This window comes from Equus quagga, chromosome 14 (genome assembly GCF_021613505.1).
Source record: "Equus quagga isolate Etosha38 chromosome 14, UCLA_HA_Equagga_1.0, whole genome shotgun sequence".
Classification (NCBI taxonomy): Eukaryota; Metazoa; Chordata; class Mammalia; order Perissodactyla; family Equidae; genus Equus; species Equus quagga.
The window spans coordinates 54,550,146-54,567,674 of record NC_060280.1 but is presented as its reverse complement, the minus strand read 5'-3'; the positions used below and the strand labels follow the sequence as shown (position 1 = coordinate 54,567,674).

At 37.9% G+C, this 17,529-nt stretch overlaps 1 protein-coding gene across 2 annotated transcripts; it reads left to right on the top strand.

Moving 5' to 3' along the window:
* Positions 1–1,054: 1,054 nt before the first annotated feature.
* Positions 1,055–15,712, top strand: LOC124225440 (caspase-13-like). Of its 2 annotated transcripts, none has more exons than XM_046638110.1 (9): positions 1,055–1,157; positions 3,064–3,318; positions 7,005–7,114; positions 7,866–8,039; positions 9,232–9,466; positions 10,331–10,456; positions 11,651–11,760; positions 13,288–13,391; positions 15,105–15,712. In XM_046638110.1, the coding sequence occupies exons 1-8, from the start codon at positions 1,151–1,153 to the stop codon at positions 13,384–13,386; spliced, it is 1,116 nt and encodes a 371-aa protein (XP_046494066.1). In that variant the 5' UTR covers positions 1,055–1,150; the 3' UTR covers positions 13,387–13,391; positions 15,105–15,712. The 2 variants fall into 2 exon arrangements, with proteins under 2 accessions (XP_046494066.1, XP_046494067.1); XM_046638111.1 differs by having other exon boundaries at positions 1,113–1,157; positions 3,067–3,318.
* Positions 15,713–17,529: the final 1,817 nt, after the last annotated feature.

Below are 17,529 nucleotides of genomic sequence, written 5' to 3'. Positions count from 1 at the left end.
ACATTCCAGAGTTCACTATTCACAAAGCCATTACCAGAAATTACATATTTCTATCCTTCCTTAAGGCATTTCAGGGATACAAAGTAATTTTGATTCAACTCCAACTAGTAGTTTACAGTCTCATTGAGAAAACAAGTCAGCAAACGTGAAACATTAAGCAGACAAGACATGACACCCTATCAATAAGCACTAGAATGTGTTGTACGCAGAATAATGTCCCTGCATGGTGCAAAGATCTTGAGTTTGGAGTGAAATCCGAAATCCCACACTGAGCAATGCTAGACTCAGGAAAGACTGGAAGAACTACCCTTCCACTTGTAAGTATGAGCGCTTTCTAATCCTAACTGTTAAAAGTGAAGATGAACTTCTGACGTTTTGAACACCGTCAAAGTTCAACGTATCACAGTCATTCTTTTTCACATTCACTAACTGTTCTTCCAGACATATGTCTTTTGTACTATCACACATTCATTCTACAGCAGCCTGAGACTGCTTGTATGATGACTCTTTGTTCAGAGAAAATCAAAAAGGGGAAGTGAGCAGTCACCGTCAGTAAAAATTATATGTTGAGGCAGGCTCAGGTAGGTAAAGAAAAGCATGAGGGGAGTGGAGACCAGGGCTCCTTCAGCAATCATCTCCAGTAAAAGATTGAGAAGACAGGGAGACAGGGAGCGGATGATATCATCAGGATCGGCACAGTTAAAACAGGAAACAGAAGCAATTTGGGTCATTCTTATCCGGAAATGAAAGGAGACTTGTTAGTTTTAACTTCTTCATGATGTGCTTTTGGACGAGCAAAGGAAAAATGCTGAGAGATCAGAAAGATAGAGAGAAGGAGGTGTGGGGGCAGTGAAAAGAGAGAAGGAAAAGGAAGGAAAAAACAGTCAAAGGGACCAACTTATAGGACAATATTCTGTCATTTCCATTTTTTTTCTTCCAAAAGGAAGAAACTTTTCTTCCTAAAGGACTGGGTAACTCATTTGCGGACTACTGGGTATTTCCCAACAATGAACCCAGAAGTTCTGAGCAGTAGTTTCACAATTCATGATTAGATGGCCCCTCCCCCTGTGCTAAGGAAACAGCCAGTAACTTTCATTTTCAAGCCTGTGGCTCTCTTCAAGGCAGCAGGAAGGGTCTGAGGCTGTTACCTATGGCTGGTGAGTAGGGGTCCTTTTCTGACTAGGAGTCAGTGACTTGGGTCTTAGAAAACACTGTGACAGGCAGAAATAACAAAAGGGAAGTGAGCCAATAGTGTGCCGGCTGAACTCTTCCCTTTGTTAGCTTTGTGTAACTTGAATCAGGGGACACTGCCTGAGAAATGCTGAAGGAGAGTGCTGTCTCCAGCTATCTCAGATCGAGGAAGAAGTTAATTCCTTTCTTTCAGCTTCTAGCAATCAAAGGGAAGGTAAAGACAAATAGAGTAAGTTACTTGTGTGTGAGACAACTCTGGAAGTTTCTATATGTACTCTGAAATCTTCTCGGTTTCCTCTTGATTCCAAAGTAGTCATCCTGGTCAGGGTCATAAATACTGCTCCCAGAATCAGATGAGTGAGGCTTTGAATTCCTGCCCCCTTCGTCAGCTCCTGTGTTGAATTACACTCAGTCTTTTTAAAGTGACTCCAGTTTTCCCCCCTTTCTTTCTAGCCCTGGTGCTAACTACTGGAGCACAGTATTTCTTGGATTTCTTGGCTATCACAGGTTTTGTTTTGTTTTGTTTTTGGGGACTATTAGCTGGGAGCTAACATCTGCTACGAATCCTCCTCCTTTTGCTGAGGAAGACTGGCCCTGAGCTACCATCTGGGCCCGTCTTCCTCTACTTTATATGCGGGACACGTGCCACAGCATGGTTTCACAAGCGGTGGGTAGGTCTGCACCCAGGATCCAAATTGGCGAACCCTGGGCAACCAAGCGAAGCATGTGAACTCAACAGCTAGGCCACCGAGCCAGCCTCCTGTGTTTCTTTTTTTAATCATGATAAGTGGGCAAGAGACATTAGCTGTTATTAAGTTAGTTGATATTAGGTAACTTTTTATTCATGCTTGGTAATTTCCATGTTTCTTTCTCATAATCATTACCCAATAAACATTTATTGAAAGAATAATTCAAGTTAATGGGGACAATGAGCCTGGTGCTTCTGAGCCAAAGTTGTTCTTCAATATTCTGGCACTTTTTTTTCAGAAAATGTCATTTTGTGTCAAGGCTATCCTTATATCCAGATAGAATGGATAATTCCCTAAGAATTAATTGGTAATTAACGCGATATCCTGCCTTCCCATAAACTATCATATCCATACCATATGTCCAAAATGTATCTGTGGTATTAAAATAAAAGATTTATTATGTTGACTTCTACATTCCCCTATAAAAACTCAAATTATCTCAGAGAGTAATAAATTAACCTGGCATCAAATTAATCTACCATATTGAAAGTTTAGTCATCAGACTATTTTCAGTTCTCAATTTTGATTGAAACAAGATGTAAAGTATTAGGACTCTAGATGCATTCACTCACTTATTCATTAATTCATGTATTCAGGAAGCATACAAGTACTTTTAAGTATTTTAAGCATAAAGAGGGGGGTAAGGGATGTGGATACAATGATGTAGATTCAAAGGCATGATGCTTTTACCGAGGAAACTAAATACAGAGGAGGGAAAAGATCCTACAGTCTAGTGGGAGGAATTTACAGTTTGGGTAAGAGCATGGACTTTCCTTGAAGCATGCATTCCGGGTGGATCATCATCACTGTGAGAAAGAGAAAGAGAAATATGAGCCCCGTGAATGACCAGAAAGCTAGCATTAGGCCCAATGTCACAGAAGGGAAATGAGAAGCTACCAAAAAAATCTTAAGTGGCAATGAATCAAACACAACTTAGTATGAATTTGATAGGCTGAAAGAACGCTACAGGTACAATGAAAGAGGTATGTACTTTGCTGGGGAGACGGTGAAATAGTCAGAAGGTATTTTCAGGGGTATTTCACATTACAGGCAGCTCTTTAAAGTCAGGGCAAAACTCTTTAAGCTGTTCCCACAAATGAAGGAATCTTTGTATTTCTGACAGAAGACAGACAAGAGAGAAATCTACTTAAAACTTTGGAATCTGTGGGCAAAGAGCTCATTACTGGACTTTCGGTTGGCTTGGTGGAAAAAGATGTCCTGAAATTGAAAGAAGAGGAAAGGAAAAAATTTTATGAAGCCAAACCTGGAGACAAGCCCTGGGTCTTGGTGGACTCTGTGCGAGACAGACGCCATGAAGCAGGTCAAATTCTTTGGCAAGCCTTGTTTAACATAGACAGAAGTGTCATCAGTAGAAGAGGTAAGACCGGGATCGTTTACTTCAAATTTTCCAGAGTTTACTTAGCTCCAAGTCCCCTCCACTGTCCTCTATAGTCCTCCCATGCTTCTATTACTAAAGTATCATTTTCATTAAATCTGTCATTGTCTTTAAAGGCTGTCTTGTCTCTCGTGAGAGGGGATTAGATTTCCAATTAGCTAAGAAGCTGAGTCTTTGCCTTTAGATTCCTCATAGAAATAGCTAATTGTAGAGACTTTGTAGTAAGGCACACCTGAACTTGAGCCCAGGTTCTGTCACTTTGGACACTCTGTGATTTCATTCAAGTTTCTTAACCTCCCTAGGCATCAGTCACAGCATTTGTGGAATGGGGACAATTTTAGCCACTTCTTAATAGGCTTTGTGAGGCAAGGAACATAATGACAGGCACAGGCTGAAAACTCCTAAGATTTTAGCTCTTGTCCAGAACTCTCCTCTGAGCTCCAGATACATTTAGCTCTAGCTGCATTCAACATTTCCACTCAAATATTCCACTGGCACAAAACTAATATATGTAAAATTAAACACTTAATTCTCCTCATCAAATCTATTCCACTTTTATCCCCATTTCTGTCTCATTAGACAGGACTATAATCCACCAAGTTTGTTAATCCAGACCATAACTGTTTTCTTCACCGACGAGTAACACCTCTTATCAGAGTGCCATGTACATAGCAGGCACATAATAAATAGAGGATACATAGACAAATGAAGTACATGCATGCAATAAATATTAGTTACCATAATTATTATTTGGCTTTCAATATTTAGACCTTTCCAGTGCTTACTGATTTCTGTGAGTTACAAAATATGATGAGGAGGTCTAAGTGTCTAAGACATTAAAACTTTCAAAGCTTTTGACCTAGGTTGAATTATAAATATTACTAGAGCCTAAATATCCTCAGGCCCAAGTTCATCAGTGACAGATTGAATTCGCTGAGTTTAGCCTGAAATCCCAGCCCTCAATACTAGGGTTTATCAATAATAATAAGCAGTAATAAACAAAAGGCAGTATAAATTACAGAGACCTCACTATAGCAAATCAGCTTTTTCCCTAAGTCCCTCTCTACGGAGAAGGGACAGTCCCACCAGGTGAAAGCACATGCTACTCTCATAGATGTCCAAGATTGTGGCCTAGGCTCTGTTCTCATTAATATTTAAGCCGGTCTTTGTGCAGGTTTATGATTTTCTCTTAAACCTAGGATGGGATGGAAATAATTTGGAATTAAAAAAGAAAATCATAGATAATTTAACAAATGAGAATCAGAATTGAAGTAATGGAGGTTTCAATGATTTTAGTAATCCCAGGATCATGATCACAACAAACATTAAAGTGAAGTGACCTATCCCATCAGAAGAATCTGTGGCAGGCAGGAGGCAGGTATAGACTCTCTCATGGAGTGTCCAGTGGCTCCCTGGCATCCATCTGCACAGGGAGCCTCCAGAGGAATCTCAAGACCCCTAGCGGACACTGGCCCAGCAGGCCAGAAAGCTGGATGAGCTGGGCTATTAGAATATACAAAGGCCCTGGCCAGGCCTGTTGAACATGGATACAATTCCGAGAGGTCCTAGCGCAGTACTGAGGAAATGGAGTGGGAGACAGGAAGAATGCAAGCTATTTGTCCGTTTATTAATGAACTCATATATGGACGTACCATGTGCCAAAGACTGTTACTGAGTCAGAGAGATAATTACTGAAATTCCTACCTGCCAAGGAGATGGTTTTGTCTTACCTTGTACTAGTCTCTTTCCTTTTTGTATCAATTTAAGGGGTTTCTGAGCATTTCATTAGGTAACAGATAAGATTTAGATGTTACAATTTTTATCTAAACTCCTAATTCTCTCATTTCTTTCTGCTGTGCTGCCAAGCTAGTAGGAACTCTCTTGGACAGCAGACTGCATTATAATATTTATTACGTTGTAATGAAAGGATTCGTTTTCATACTAATTTTACCATTAGATGTAGGTTAGAAATCCTAATTCCCAATTTTATCTGCAAACCACTCTATCTGTACATAAACATATAATGGTCATTAGGAGATGACATTTGTTAAGTTAGAGAGTTCACCAAACCTGTAAATAACCTGGAAACAGAGGAGACTTCTGGCGAGAATACATACCCTCTGCCCAGGGAATACTCTAGGACTCTGTGTGCCTTCACATTGGCAGAATCTTCTGCAATAGGAAGGGAGAGTGCGTGCCACTATTTAATTTATAAAAAGAAATGTTCAGAAAGTTTGGTGTTCTTGAACACTTACAATTTGCTGCATCTCTAGAGTTTAGCTTTTTAGCATACTTTTTAGAAAGATATTTATCAAAAAATATTATTTATAAACTAATGGCAATAAATGAGTGAAATAGAAAAATATTTACAAAATATAAAAACTGAAAATTGTATGCAAGATAATATTGCTTTTCTCATTTAAATAAAGTAAAATCAGAGAATGTCTTGGTTGGTTCATGTAACTGAACCGAAAGATTTATTCCTTTTATGGACAAAACTCTTGCTATGTCAGATCTTGGTAAACTTCTCCTGTGATTTCTGTTTAAGAATTCTTCTTCCTTCCTTCTCCCAGGGAGGGCTCTGGACTTCCCCAGTCTCTTGAGAAATCTCAGTCAAAGGAGGGCAAGCAGTGTCGGATAATATCACATTGCTCTGGGATTGAGTCAGAATGAGTCAGAAGCAAACTTCCAACAGGGAAGAGTTATTTCTGTTCCTTGCATTTTAAAACACGGGTTAAAAACCTAGTGCTGGTTGTTCAACACTCTGGAGACAAGGACACCAGGACTATGTTAGAATCTCTGAGAAAAAATTGTCCCTTCAACTCTGGATACGGCACTATGGTTACCAGATAGCACGTCTCCTTTAAATAGCTGACTTCACAACTGGATGAGGAAATGCTGAAGCCTATCTCCTTTGGAAAGGTTAAGAATTCAGACTGAGGTTGCTGAAAAAATAATACTTGGATGGTATAGGATTCAAGATTCTATTACGTGTTTGGTGTGTATATGTGTCTGTATGTGTTGTGTGAATTAGGACTGGATTTGTGATGTTAAACCATCCAAGATGATAGCTACTAGCCACCTGTGGCTATTAAGTGCTTGAATTGTGGCTAGTAACACATGCTGAAATGATAATATTTTGGATACATTATGTTAAATAAAGTATATTATCAAAATTAATTTCATCTCTTTCTTTTTTACTTTCCTAATGTGGATTAGAAAATTTAAAATTGTACATGCGATTCAATTATATTTCTAATGGATGGCACTCTGATAAATCTTCACTCAATATACTCTTGCTCGAAGACATCAGAAAGGCCACATGGATGAGTGAGTGTCCTGGAGTAAAACCAGTGGAAAAAGTGAAACTGTTTTTGCTGAATATGGAAAGGCTAAATTTGATCCCAAATCATTGAGGTGTTTTCTTCTGAATGATCAGAATCTGTTATTGCATTTTTGAGTGGATCTCCTTTCTCTGCCAAGGATTTCTTCCTTCTTTCCCAGTCATAATACATCCCCTTATACTAGAAGTTAGATAGAATTATAACTCCTACATGTTAAAAAATCTTCTTCCAGGGTATCCCTTCCCTGTCAGTATTCTTAAGAGATAGTTGGATCTCAGAGGCAGATATCATAAGTTATATCTGTATATCTCATATATCCTGCAGCTCTTGAGGAAATTGCGGCTGGACCAGCTGAGTCAGCAGAACCTACGGATACCCTCAAGCTTTGTCCTCATGAAGAATACCTGAGACTGTGTAAAGAAAGGGCTGAAGAGGTGCTGTGCTCTGTATATAAAATAGAGAAAGAGGGAGAAACAATTACTTTCACTCAATCCACAATTTCTTAAAACACTAGTTGCAGAGAGGAGGAGCGGGGATGGTGATGAAATACAGATCTTTCACTTTGTTCACTTATTTGTTCTCTTACCTGTTTGGGATTTCTGACAATTTTAGCTGTAGTCATAGACTCAAAAAATTTGTAAGATAACACGACTGAGTAGTAACTCTGTGCATTCTATTTGAAAAGCCTAAATGTGAAGCATATTTAAAAAATATCATTGAAGTCTGCAAGGCATCTTATGCTGACAAGTTAGAAACAGTACCAAAATAATAACATTACCAGAGGCAAATGAGCTTTGATGTATTCGTTTTTAGCTGGAGCTAAATGTCTCCTCGTTTTTATTAAATGTGACCTGAATCTTGAATGTTAAGAAAGATTTGAGTAGCTGGAGAAAAGAGAGGAGAAGAAGAGGGTAGGAATTATTCTAGTGTCCTCAGGATTCTTGAGTAACCATCCCAGACACGTAATGGGTCTTATTCTGGGCTCTTGAACAATAATTCACTTCCAATTTGTGCTTCTTTCTACCGTCAACTCAATCCATTTCAGAGAGAGGGAGGCAGTGTCTTCTGGTATGGGATAGGGGAGAGGGCAGCTATATGAGCCCTTAACAAAGCAACAGTGATTGGTGGATGAGGGTTTAAAAGAGAGTTAGGTAAATCAAACTCACTGCATTCCACTTCCTGCAGATCTACCCAATAAAGGACAAAAAGGATCGCACTCGTCGGGCTCTCATCATATGCAATACAGAATTTGACCATCTCCCTTTCAGGACTGGGGCTGACTTTGACCTCTCAGGGATGAAGAGGCTGCTCGAGGATCTTGGCTACAGTGTGGATGTGAAAGAGCAACTCACAGCCACGGTAATGGCCCCTCACCCATCCCTAACACACATACATTCAGCATAGATCCTCCACTAACAGATTTGCTTTATGATATTAGGCAGATGCTTTAACAACCTTAGGCAGCTGTGTGTGTGTGTGCTTGTTTACAAAATTAAAGCATTAGGTAGGTGAAATCTGTGTCTCTTTTGAGCTCCAAATATCCTCAGCTCCATAAAACTGGACAAAAAAGGATTGGCATGTGTACCCACACATTTCTTTTTTCCAAAGTGGGATGATTAGGATTCAGCCCAATATTCCCCAGAAAATTCTAGAGTAATGAATATTTAGTGAGTGTGTACTTGCCCTATAAATATTGAGTCCATGCTTTGTTTTGGGGCTATTCTTGGCACTGGGGATAGGTCTGTAAATGAGACAGGAAGTTCCCAACTCCCATTGATCTGGGTTCACTTGGTGGGGGGGTAATCAAGCTGTAAGCCCAACAGAAAATTTCAGAGATTTGGTGTACCTATGTGTCTCTATAAGAGTGAAAAGAAAGTTAAAAGTAAGTGAAAAGAAAAGGAAAAAGGAAACATCAGAGCTAAGTGGTAAGTGGGGAGTAATAATGTTTGATAGGATGGTCAAGAAAAGACTTTTTGAGGAGATAATATAGGAGCTGACACAGGACTCCAAGAAACAAGATGGCTCTGGAAAGGTGTGACTGAAATACATTCCAAGCAAAAATGGCTACAAGTGAAAAATCCGAACTGAATATGAAACCAGCACATGAGAAGCACAGAAAGGCCAGCGTGAGTAGAGGCTAGAGCAGGAGGAAGGACAGTGGGAGGGAGGATATACATTTGTCAGAAGTCTGATTTTATTCTAAGCACAGTGGGAAGGGTCTTAGAAAGAAAGTGGTATGATACATTTATGACGAAAGGCTCTTATTAAGTAATGAGAGAAAAGACAGAGATGGAAAGGAAAAAATATGTGACAATAAGTAAATACAATATGTATCACGAGGACAGTTTTCTTCTTGTCAGCACAAGCGAACAGCTGAACCCAGTGCTCCAAGATAGAAAGAAAAATAAAACAACTGTCAGCGACCAACCACTTTTTGAAGGCACTATGATTGGAACATGACAGATGTTTCTTTTACTGCTCGTGATAAATAGGAGGTTAGATTAATTTTAATGTTTGTCATGTTAAAGTAAGACTTTGTGGTCTTTTTCAGGATATGGAGTCAGTGCTGCGGGAATTTGCTGCCCACCAAGATCACAGGTCTTCAGACAGCACATTCTTAGTGTTCATGTCTCACGGTATCCTGGATGGAATCTGCGGAACAACACATAGTGATGAAAAACCAGATGTGCTACCTTACGACACCATCTTCCGGCTATTCAACAACAGGAACTGCCCCAGTCTAAAGGACAAACCTAAGGTCATCATTGTCCAGGCCTGCAGAGGTGGTGAGTTCTGAGGTGGAAAATCCAAAGGTCATGAAGCTGTTTGCAGACGATTGTGACCTATGTTTTGTTTCTAGGGGAAAAAATCTTGGACCCCATCCAGTGTAAATAAACTCAACTAAACTATTTGGAAATTCCTTCTAGGGGGCTGGTATTATGAGAATTTGTCTCGTCGTCTAAGAAATTTCAATTCGATTTAATCTAAAGTAAGTGTAAAGGAGGTTATCAGAGTCCCTATATCAAAGTAAAACAAAAATATTCAAACTTTGAAACGAAATCAGTTTAACGACAGCTTTACTTGTAAATGTTTTACAGACATTTTGACACTCTTGAGGAGAATTTCATTTGAAAATGAGGCTATAATGTAATAGCAGCACCCTTATTTTTCTCATACATTGTTGAAAGGGAAATGAGTAGGAAGATGAGGGAAGTTGGAATTGCAGTAAAAATTTTCTTTTCTTTTTTTTTTCTGACTTCCAATTGCCTCTTAGCTTTTGAAGCAGTGTTTGAGAAGAAAAGAGCAGAAATAATTTAGCTAAAAAATAGTAACTAAGCTATGAAATTATGCAGATAAGGTTTTAACTCCTTAGTTCTTTAACTTCTTCGCTCAAATGGATTCCTCCAGTTTCTTTAAAATTTACTCTTCTTAGTAAATAGATTCTTTCCATTGTAACTATTTATTGACATGATGCTCTTACTATTAGATGGCACATTGCCCAAAAACACTAGAGAGAGGCAAAGTGTTGTGTGTGTGTGTGTGTGTGTGTGAAACTGGTTAGAATAAACGTTTAAAAGGAATGAGGTGGGCAACTGTGATAGTCACACTGAGGGAGGCACACAATGTGTAACAAGTTGATGTCTCTACAGCAAATCGTGGGGAATTGTGGATCCGTGACTGTCTAGCAGCCTTGGCACCTGAGAACTTGGAGGAGGACGCCGTTTACAAGACCCACGTAGAGAAGGACTTCATTGCTTTCTGCTCCTCGACCCCACGTATGTGTCTTTCAGTTGCAGACAGGGGTTTGTGGGTCTGAGGGCACCTCAGAAGGATTCTAGAAAATCAAGATAGGCTCTATGCAGCAATGATCTGAGATAAATTTTGAGGGCCGTCAATACATTTTACATTTTACCTTTTCTGTTTTGTGGAGATGGAGATTCTGGTTTTTTCCACTTTTTAAAATCGTATTTTCATTATGTGTTGCACTTTACAGTCAAACGTATACCAAACATTAAAACAACCTAATACGAGGAACCCCCTTCACCATACACTATTTAAAAACAAATGACAGATTCAACTTTCTATTAAATCCATTTAACATTTTGAGTAGAGTCCGGGGTCCCGGGACTGGCTGCCCTTTCTCAAATTATAAACTCTAAGCCCTTTTATCCATATTTCCCATCTGATGCCATTTAGAGTTGTGCCATTGCATGCCCCAGCAGGGATGTGAATGTCCTTTTAAAAGAAATAGAAAAGAAACTATGAGGCTTAGTAGGCCTAAAAATAGGTGAACAGTCTTGACCTCTAGGTAATCATCTTAAGAAGCCCTATATTTGAGTGTTCCTAATTTGCAAATTTTTAAGTTTTCTTTTAATCACTTTATGGAGATATGTGACATACAAAAAGCTGTACATATGTATAATGTATATAATTGAATGTGTTTGAGGTAAGTCTATACCCGTGAAACCATTGCCACAATCTATGCTATAAACATATCCTTCCCCTCCAAAAGTTTCCTTTGGATCTGTTTACCTATTTTGTTTATTATATTGTGAAAGACCACATGGCATATAATCTAAACAACCACCTGTGTGAACATGGGAAAAGTCTTTAATCCTTCTGACCTGCTATTCTTTCCTCTCTAAAATGAGTTAATTCCAGTTACTTGTCAAGCCTCTTTTCAAAGCCAAGCAAATGAACATAAGGCACATAGTAGAAAGTCAGTCCCCAAAATACAATTCAATCACTATGCAATCTCCAGCAATGCCAATGAGCCCCCCCCCTTTAGTTTAACCTCTGCCAGCTCTTCATGTTCTCTCTGTGGAAGATGAGTTAATGTAAGGTTATAAGTGTTTCCCCTAAATATTTCAAGATAATTCCCAAGCTACGTTAAAGACAAAAAATCAAAAATGTAAACAAAAAAATAGTGAAGGCCACAGCCCAAGGCTTACCACTCCCTATCTTCATAGATAATGTGTCCTGGAGAGACATCACAAAGGGATCTCTCTTCATTACACAACTCATCACATGCTTCCAAAGACACTCTTGGTGCTGTCATGTAGAGGAAGTATTTCGGAAGGTAAGCTTCTCTTTCCTTTCCTAATCATTTATTTGCTCAGGAAGATTTTACTATTATTTGTGTTTCAAGTGACTATGACAGACTTTGTCAGGCAAACAAAAGGAAAATGGCACCTGGTTTCTGTCCTCCGGGTGTTTAAAATCTGACTTAGAAGAAAGAAGATGTTAATACATCACAGGATGAGATAAAAAGAGAACAAAATAATATAAAATGCAAGTTTGTATGTTATTGGCTATAAGTTCTTACCATTCAAAGAATGGAAAGTATTTTGAATTAATTTTCATTGCTTAACTTATTAAATAAATATGTATTGGGTGTTCTACCTGGTAATGAGTTCTTTCCTAGAGATGCAGGGGTGAATGAGACACAGGTGACATCAGGTTACCTAGGACTTACATTCTTGTGAGAGAGATGGATACTAAAGATGTAGGCCAACAAACAAATGTTTCATTATAGATTCTGATAAGATCCATAAAGAAAAAGACCTAGGACATGTAAAAGAGAATGTAGGAGAAAATATTGTTTGAATGGAGCAGTCCAGAAGGGAAGACCTGATACTCCTTCCCCAACTCAGGGCATTCCTTATTCCCTGCTCCTTCCCAGCTTACTTTCCTCCATAGCTCTCACCACCACCCATTCAATATATATTTCATTTGTTTGGTTTTTACTTGTATTTACTCATTTGAATGCAAGCTTCATGAAAGTAGGACTTTGCTCAACACTTCAACTTAATATCCGTTGAATAAATAAACACATTCATGAATGAATAGGTGCTCCTCCCTTTTTTAGGGAGAAAAGCACTGGTATTAAGAACATGGGAGGATGTGGTTATTTTTAAATTCGAAACCATAGAGGACAGGAGCACTCCTGTAGAAAAGAGGGATATATCTTTAGTCAGTTGTAGATTGCATCATAACATGCGTCAGTGTTTCTGTGAATAGAAACTTAGGAAGTTAAGTCCCGTTGGATGAATAGGATTTAAACTTTGCATTTTCAAGGGCATTTCCTAGGAAAAGACTAGAAATAATGGATCTAGAGCAAATACAATCACATTGATCAGTCCGTGGCCAAAGACTTCAGAGGTCAGCTTGGTGGTGGGGATGTAAAAGTTGTTCACTATTCAGGCTTAAGGACAAAATCCTGGAATTTGAACCTTATTGAATTGAGGAGTTAGCCTTGGTGGAGATTGAAGGTAGAAGATCTTTGGGATCCAGTTCTCATGAACAGACCCCAAGGGATAACTGATCGTCAGAGCTATAGATCAGAAACAGAAAATAGGAGAAATGGAATTTTAAAGGTCTTGGGTTAGGCATGAGGTGTTTATTTTGAGATAAAGAGCATATTCTGAACTGGGGTGTCACTTCTAAGAGGTAGGGTAGCAATGGAGGGAGCCGGAACATCCATGGGCTTGGTCCCATCAACCTTAAGAGCCCTCTTCATTCCCATAATTTTCTGGCTTATGGCGCAAAATGTTTTCTGAGAGTGCATATGAGGAAGGTCTCATCTAGAGCCTCTTTTTGATTTTAGGTGCAACAGTCATTTGAAAAACCAAGTATTAAAACCCAAATGCCCACCACTGAACGACAATCCATGACAAGATATTTCTACCTCTTTCCTGGCAACTGAAAACAGTAAGTTTCAAGAGTCATTGTTGGCAAGTCAAATAAATGGGAGAGTAATATTGGTGGCGAGGTCTAATGACCAATGACAGCTGAACACTTGGGTGGTCAAATTAGTATTCCTTGTTGACATAGTTTGGTGATTAGTTGCTATTTTTTACTCTACTTATATGCATCTGGATCCCCCTCCACCTCCACAATCAATCAATCAACCAGTAAATCAAGGAGGTAAGCCAAACCAAGACAGGAAGTATTAAACAAGGAAGGACATGGTAGCAATTATTAAAATGGAAATGTACTCATGCTTCCACTATTACTTATATTCATCTCTCTTGCTCTCTCTCTCTCATACACACACACACACACACACACACACACACACATTGAGCTACCAAATACTGCCTCAGATCCTGAAAAACTAGAAAACAGAAGATTTGACAGTAGAGAAAGTATGACTTTGGTCCCCGGATGCATGTATCACATTATTGACATTGAGCTACCATTGCCAGATAGTATAAATTATATCCTGGTAATGTTTGTGTTGATGAATACTCTGTTTCCCTGACTGTTCTCACACTACAGATCGCAGAACACTCAGAATCTGCTCTGAGATCCTCAATTACTGCCAAGAAACTTTTTCAAGCACCCATGTTAACATTTAAATTTTTGGGGGGTGAAATATCTTAGAAGAGGTACATTGAGTTTAGACCCAACAATTACTTCCCTCACTCATAACAACTTTATATAACACTATAGTATGAGCATATTATTAATCTTTCTCCCAGAAACATAAATAAAATTATATTTTATAGTAAAGTTTACCTCAATACTCTAAATATTTGCCACACCATCTCCTACCCCTGGTTTCTGACACCCAGGTTGCATAATCCCATAGATACTTCAGCAGAACAGCTTTGAATACCTCATTAGTCTGATAGAAGCACATTTGGGGATTGACTTATTCATTTGACTAATATTTCTCAAGCACTTACTATGCTCCAGGTTCTGTTCTAGATTCTTGGAATATACCAGTGAACAAAATTAACGGTGCCCTGACTCTCGGAAAGCTCATACTCTAGTGAGTGGAGACAAACTCTAAATACACAAACAAGTAAATATATTTCAGAGAGGTATAGAGCTAAGATGAAAAGTAAAGGAGACTAAAGAGACATAAAAAGATAGATGTTGTTCTGCTATAGCTAGATGATTAAGGAAAAGCTTCTTTGAATTGATAATGATGAAATCAGAGCAAAGAATGGAGAGTGAGGGAGGGAATCCTGTGGGTCTATGAAGGAAAAGTTCCCCAGCACAGAGAATAGCAAGTACAAATGCTTAGAGGCAGATATGTGCTTAACATGTTTAAAGAATAACAAGATGACAGTGGACTGGAAGGGAACGAGAGTGGGAAATGGCTGAGACAAATTCAGAAAAATGGTGAGAAGCTTGATTGAATGGGCTTTGGTGACCATGTTGTAAATGCTTTGAACTTTTTATCCTGAATGAGATAGGAAACCCCTTAAATGCTTTTGAATGGAGAAATGACATAATCTAACTTTGATTTTGCAGAGATCACTCTCAGCACTTTTTAGTGAACAGACTACAAGGGTCACAGACAGAATCCAAGGGAAGTGGCAAAAGCAAATGGAAGAAGAATCATGACAAGGGGTGTATTGAAAGCTTCTAGGGATCACTGTTTTGATCTTGTGTTCTTTTTCTTTTCTTCAGGAAACACAGGCAGCCCAAGCCTTCTTGATTAGCTTTAAGAAGCATCTTGTCCAGTCCAGCGCATGTAGTTAACCTTTTGCTATTCAACAAAAGTGGAAACAAATGAACTATGTCTTTTGGATCCTCTAATAGAGAATAGAATATCAATTAAAATGGTGGGTGAATGGAAAAGAAGTGGAAGAAGCTACCAGATTTTCTAGCTTTATGACTCATAGAATATCTGCACTTCACTGAGTGAAGAGAACTGGCTATGACTTGCCGTCAACAATAGGGTGAGAGGAGATGTTACCTATCTGGAGATGAGGACTGTAAATTGGTCAGCTACTTATTTGTACACTCATCAAACCATGAGTCTTGAATGATCCAGAAGAAGTTTTCTAATTTATTACTTAAGTAATTGCATAGGTTGAGCTCATTTTGTCCTTCAGTAAACTATTATGATTTTAGCAAATTATTCCTGTATACCTCTCTTGCTTGCTACTACAAGCTAATTAATTTTCTTGTCAATTATTTTCTTTGTAGACCTTTGCACATTCTACAATATGGGAAAATTTTATGCTTTAGCAAGAACTTGGCAATTGTCTAAAATAAATTGGGCTTTGGTTTAAGATGATGTAACCTCAGTGCATTTGTGTATTATGGAAATACATATATATAATTAGTTAGACAGTGAAAAGAATGGGGAGTGTCAGCAATGGATTATAAAATGTCCAAATTTCTGGAAGGGTGAATGTTGGTAGAGGAATTTTGGCATCATGGCCATTGGAGCTACTATGAAAGGAGATGTACCACTTCTGCTATGTACACGGAGAATGCTGAATAAATATTTCAGTATATAACTTATCTGGGTTAAGAAAATACGGGTATGCTCTAAGTGTCAATTATAACCATAATAGTTAATATTTATATAGATTAATTTTATGTCAGGATTATTGTAAAGATTTTGATTATTGTAAGAGATTTTATATATAAGTAACTAACTTAATCCTCACAACAGCTCTGTAAAGTGCTTATTATCAACATCCCGTTTTTACAGATAGTGAAAAAAAAAGAACATAGAGCTTAAAAGACTTGCCTAAAGTCACACAGTTAGTTAGTGGCCTCACCAGAACTTGAATGCAAATTGATTTGCTCTGGAATCTGAGTTACTAACCACTATCCTGCATTACCTCTCCAAAGCATGGAGAGACTGAAATTGTAAGGGTTAACTGAATGTTGAATTGTAAAGATTAATTAACACTACAAAGATTCATGATGTTTATATTTCTGGACTTTGTCTATGTGGAAACATGAGACACGTCACAAAGATCCAAAGGGATAGAGGAAAACCACTTAATTTGAGAAAATCTATAGCTTTCTTATGCACAAATATTAAAATATTACATTCAAATAAAATACAAGTCAAAAATATTTCTATTTAATTTAGGACTAGACTTCCTTCCAAGACAATAAAACCAAAAGTAAAAAAGTTTGCAACACAAGAAACAAAATCTTAACTATTCCTGGAAAATATTATGTATTCATCGACAAGTCTCTTCAAATTAATAATAAATTCCCCACATTTGCAAGAATTCAGATCAATATATGAAATTTAATAATATTCCTGTATTCAAAAGGTGCTCAGTCAGGAAGTGTTTGCTTTTTCTAAGCCTCTCTTTGCAACAGCAACAAATGTCATAGGATCCTTAAAGATAACTCTAAACCAATAGTTGCAAAATATACATGAAAAGAATATTTTAAAAAAAGATTGAGTGACATGAAAGAAGATTTAACTAGCATGAGGGATATACCACCATCATTGATGAGAAGACAAATAAATGTAAATGCTTCAATTTTCCACCCAAATTAATCTATAAACTCAATAAAATTCCAAATAAAACCTAATAGGATATTTTCTTGAACTTGATAGGTTGTTTATACTCTTTGTTTAGAATGTAAAGTAGTGAGACTAGCCAAGAAACAATTTTTTAAAAAAGTGGAGGGAGATTGCCTAAAGACAAATCATGACATAATATAAAAGTCTATCAGTTGGCACATGGGTAGACAAATAGACACATAGAAAAAAATACAAAATCTAGAAATGAACAATATAGAATATGGCACATTTCAGAGGTAAAAAGTAAAAAATGATTGAAGAAATTATTTTGTAGATGAACACACACACGCATACACACTTTTTCTACCTCAAACCATACACAAAATAACATGCCAGATGGGGTACAGACCTAAATGTGAAAAACAAAATTTTTAAGTTATTAGGAGGAGAAAAATACAGGGAAAAATCTTTATGAGATCCAGGTAAGGGGAAATTTCCAACAAGATTCAGAAAGCACTCTGCATAAAGAAAAGATTAATAAATTTAATATAACAAAATTTAAGAACACTGTATACAATGTTAGCCTTTGATTCGGGTGATACTATCATA

Coding starts and splice junctions, on each gene's coding strand:
- LOC124225440 (XM_046638110.1), top strand. Junction 9,467..10,330: donor TGTCCAGGCCTGCAGAGGTG/GTGAGTTCTGAG, acceptor ATGTCTCTACAG/CAAATCGTGGGGAATTGTGG. Junction 10,457..11,650: donor TTTCTGCTCCTCGACCCCAC/GTATGTGTCTTT, acceptor CTATCTTCATAG/ATAATGTGTCCTGGAGAGAC.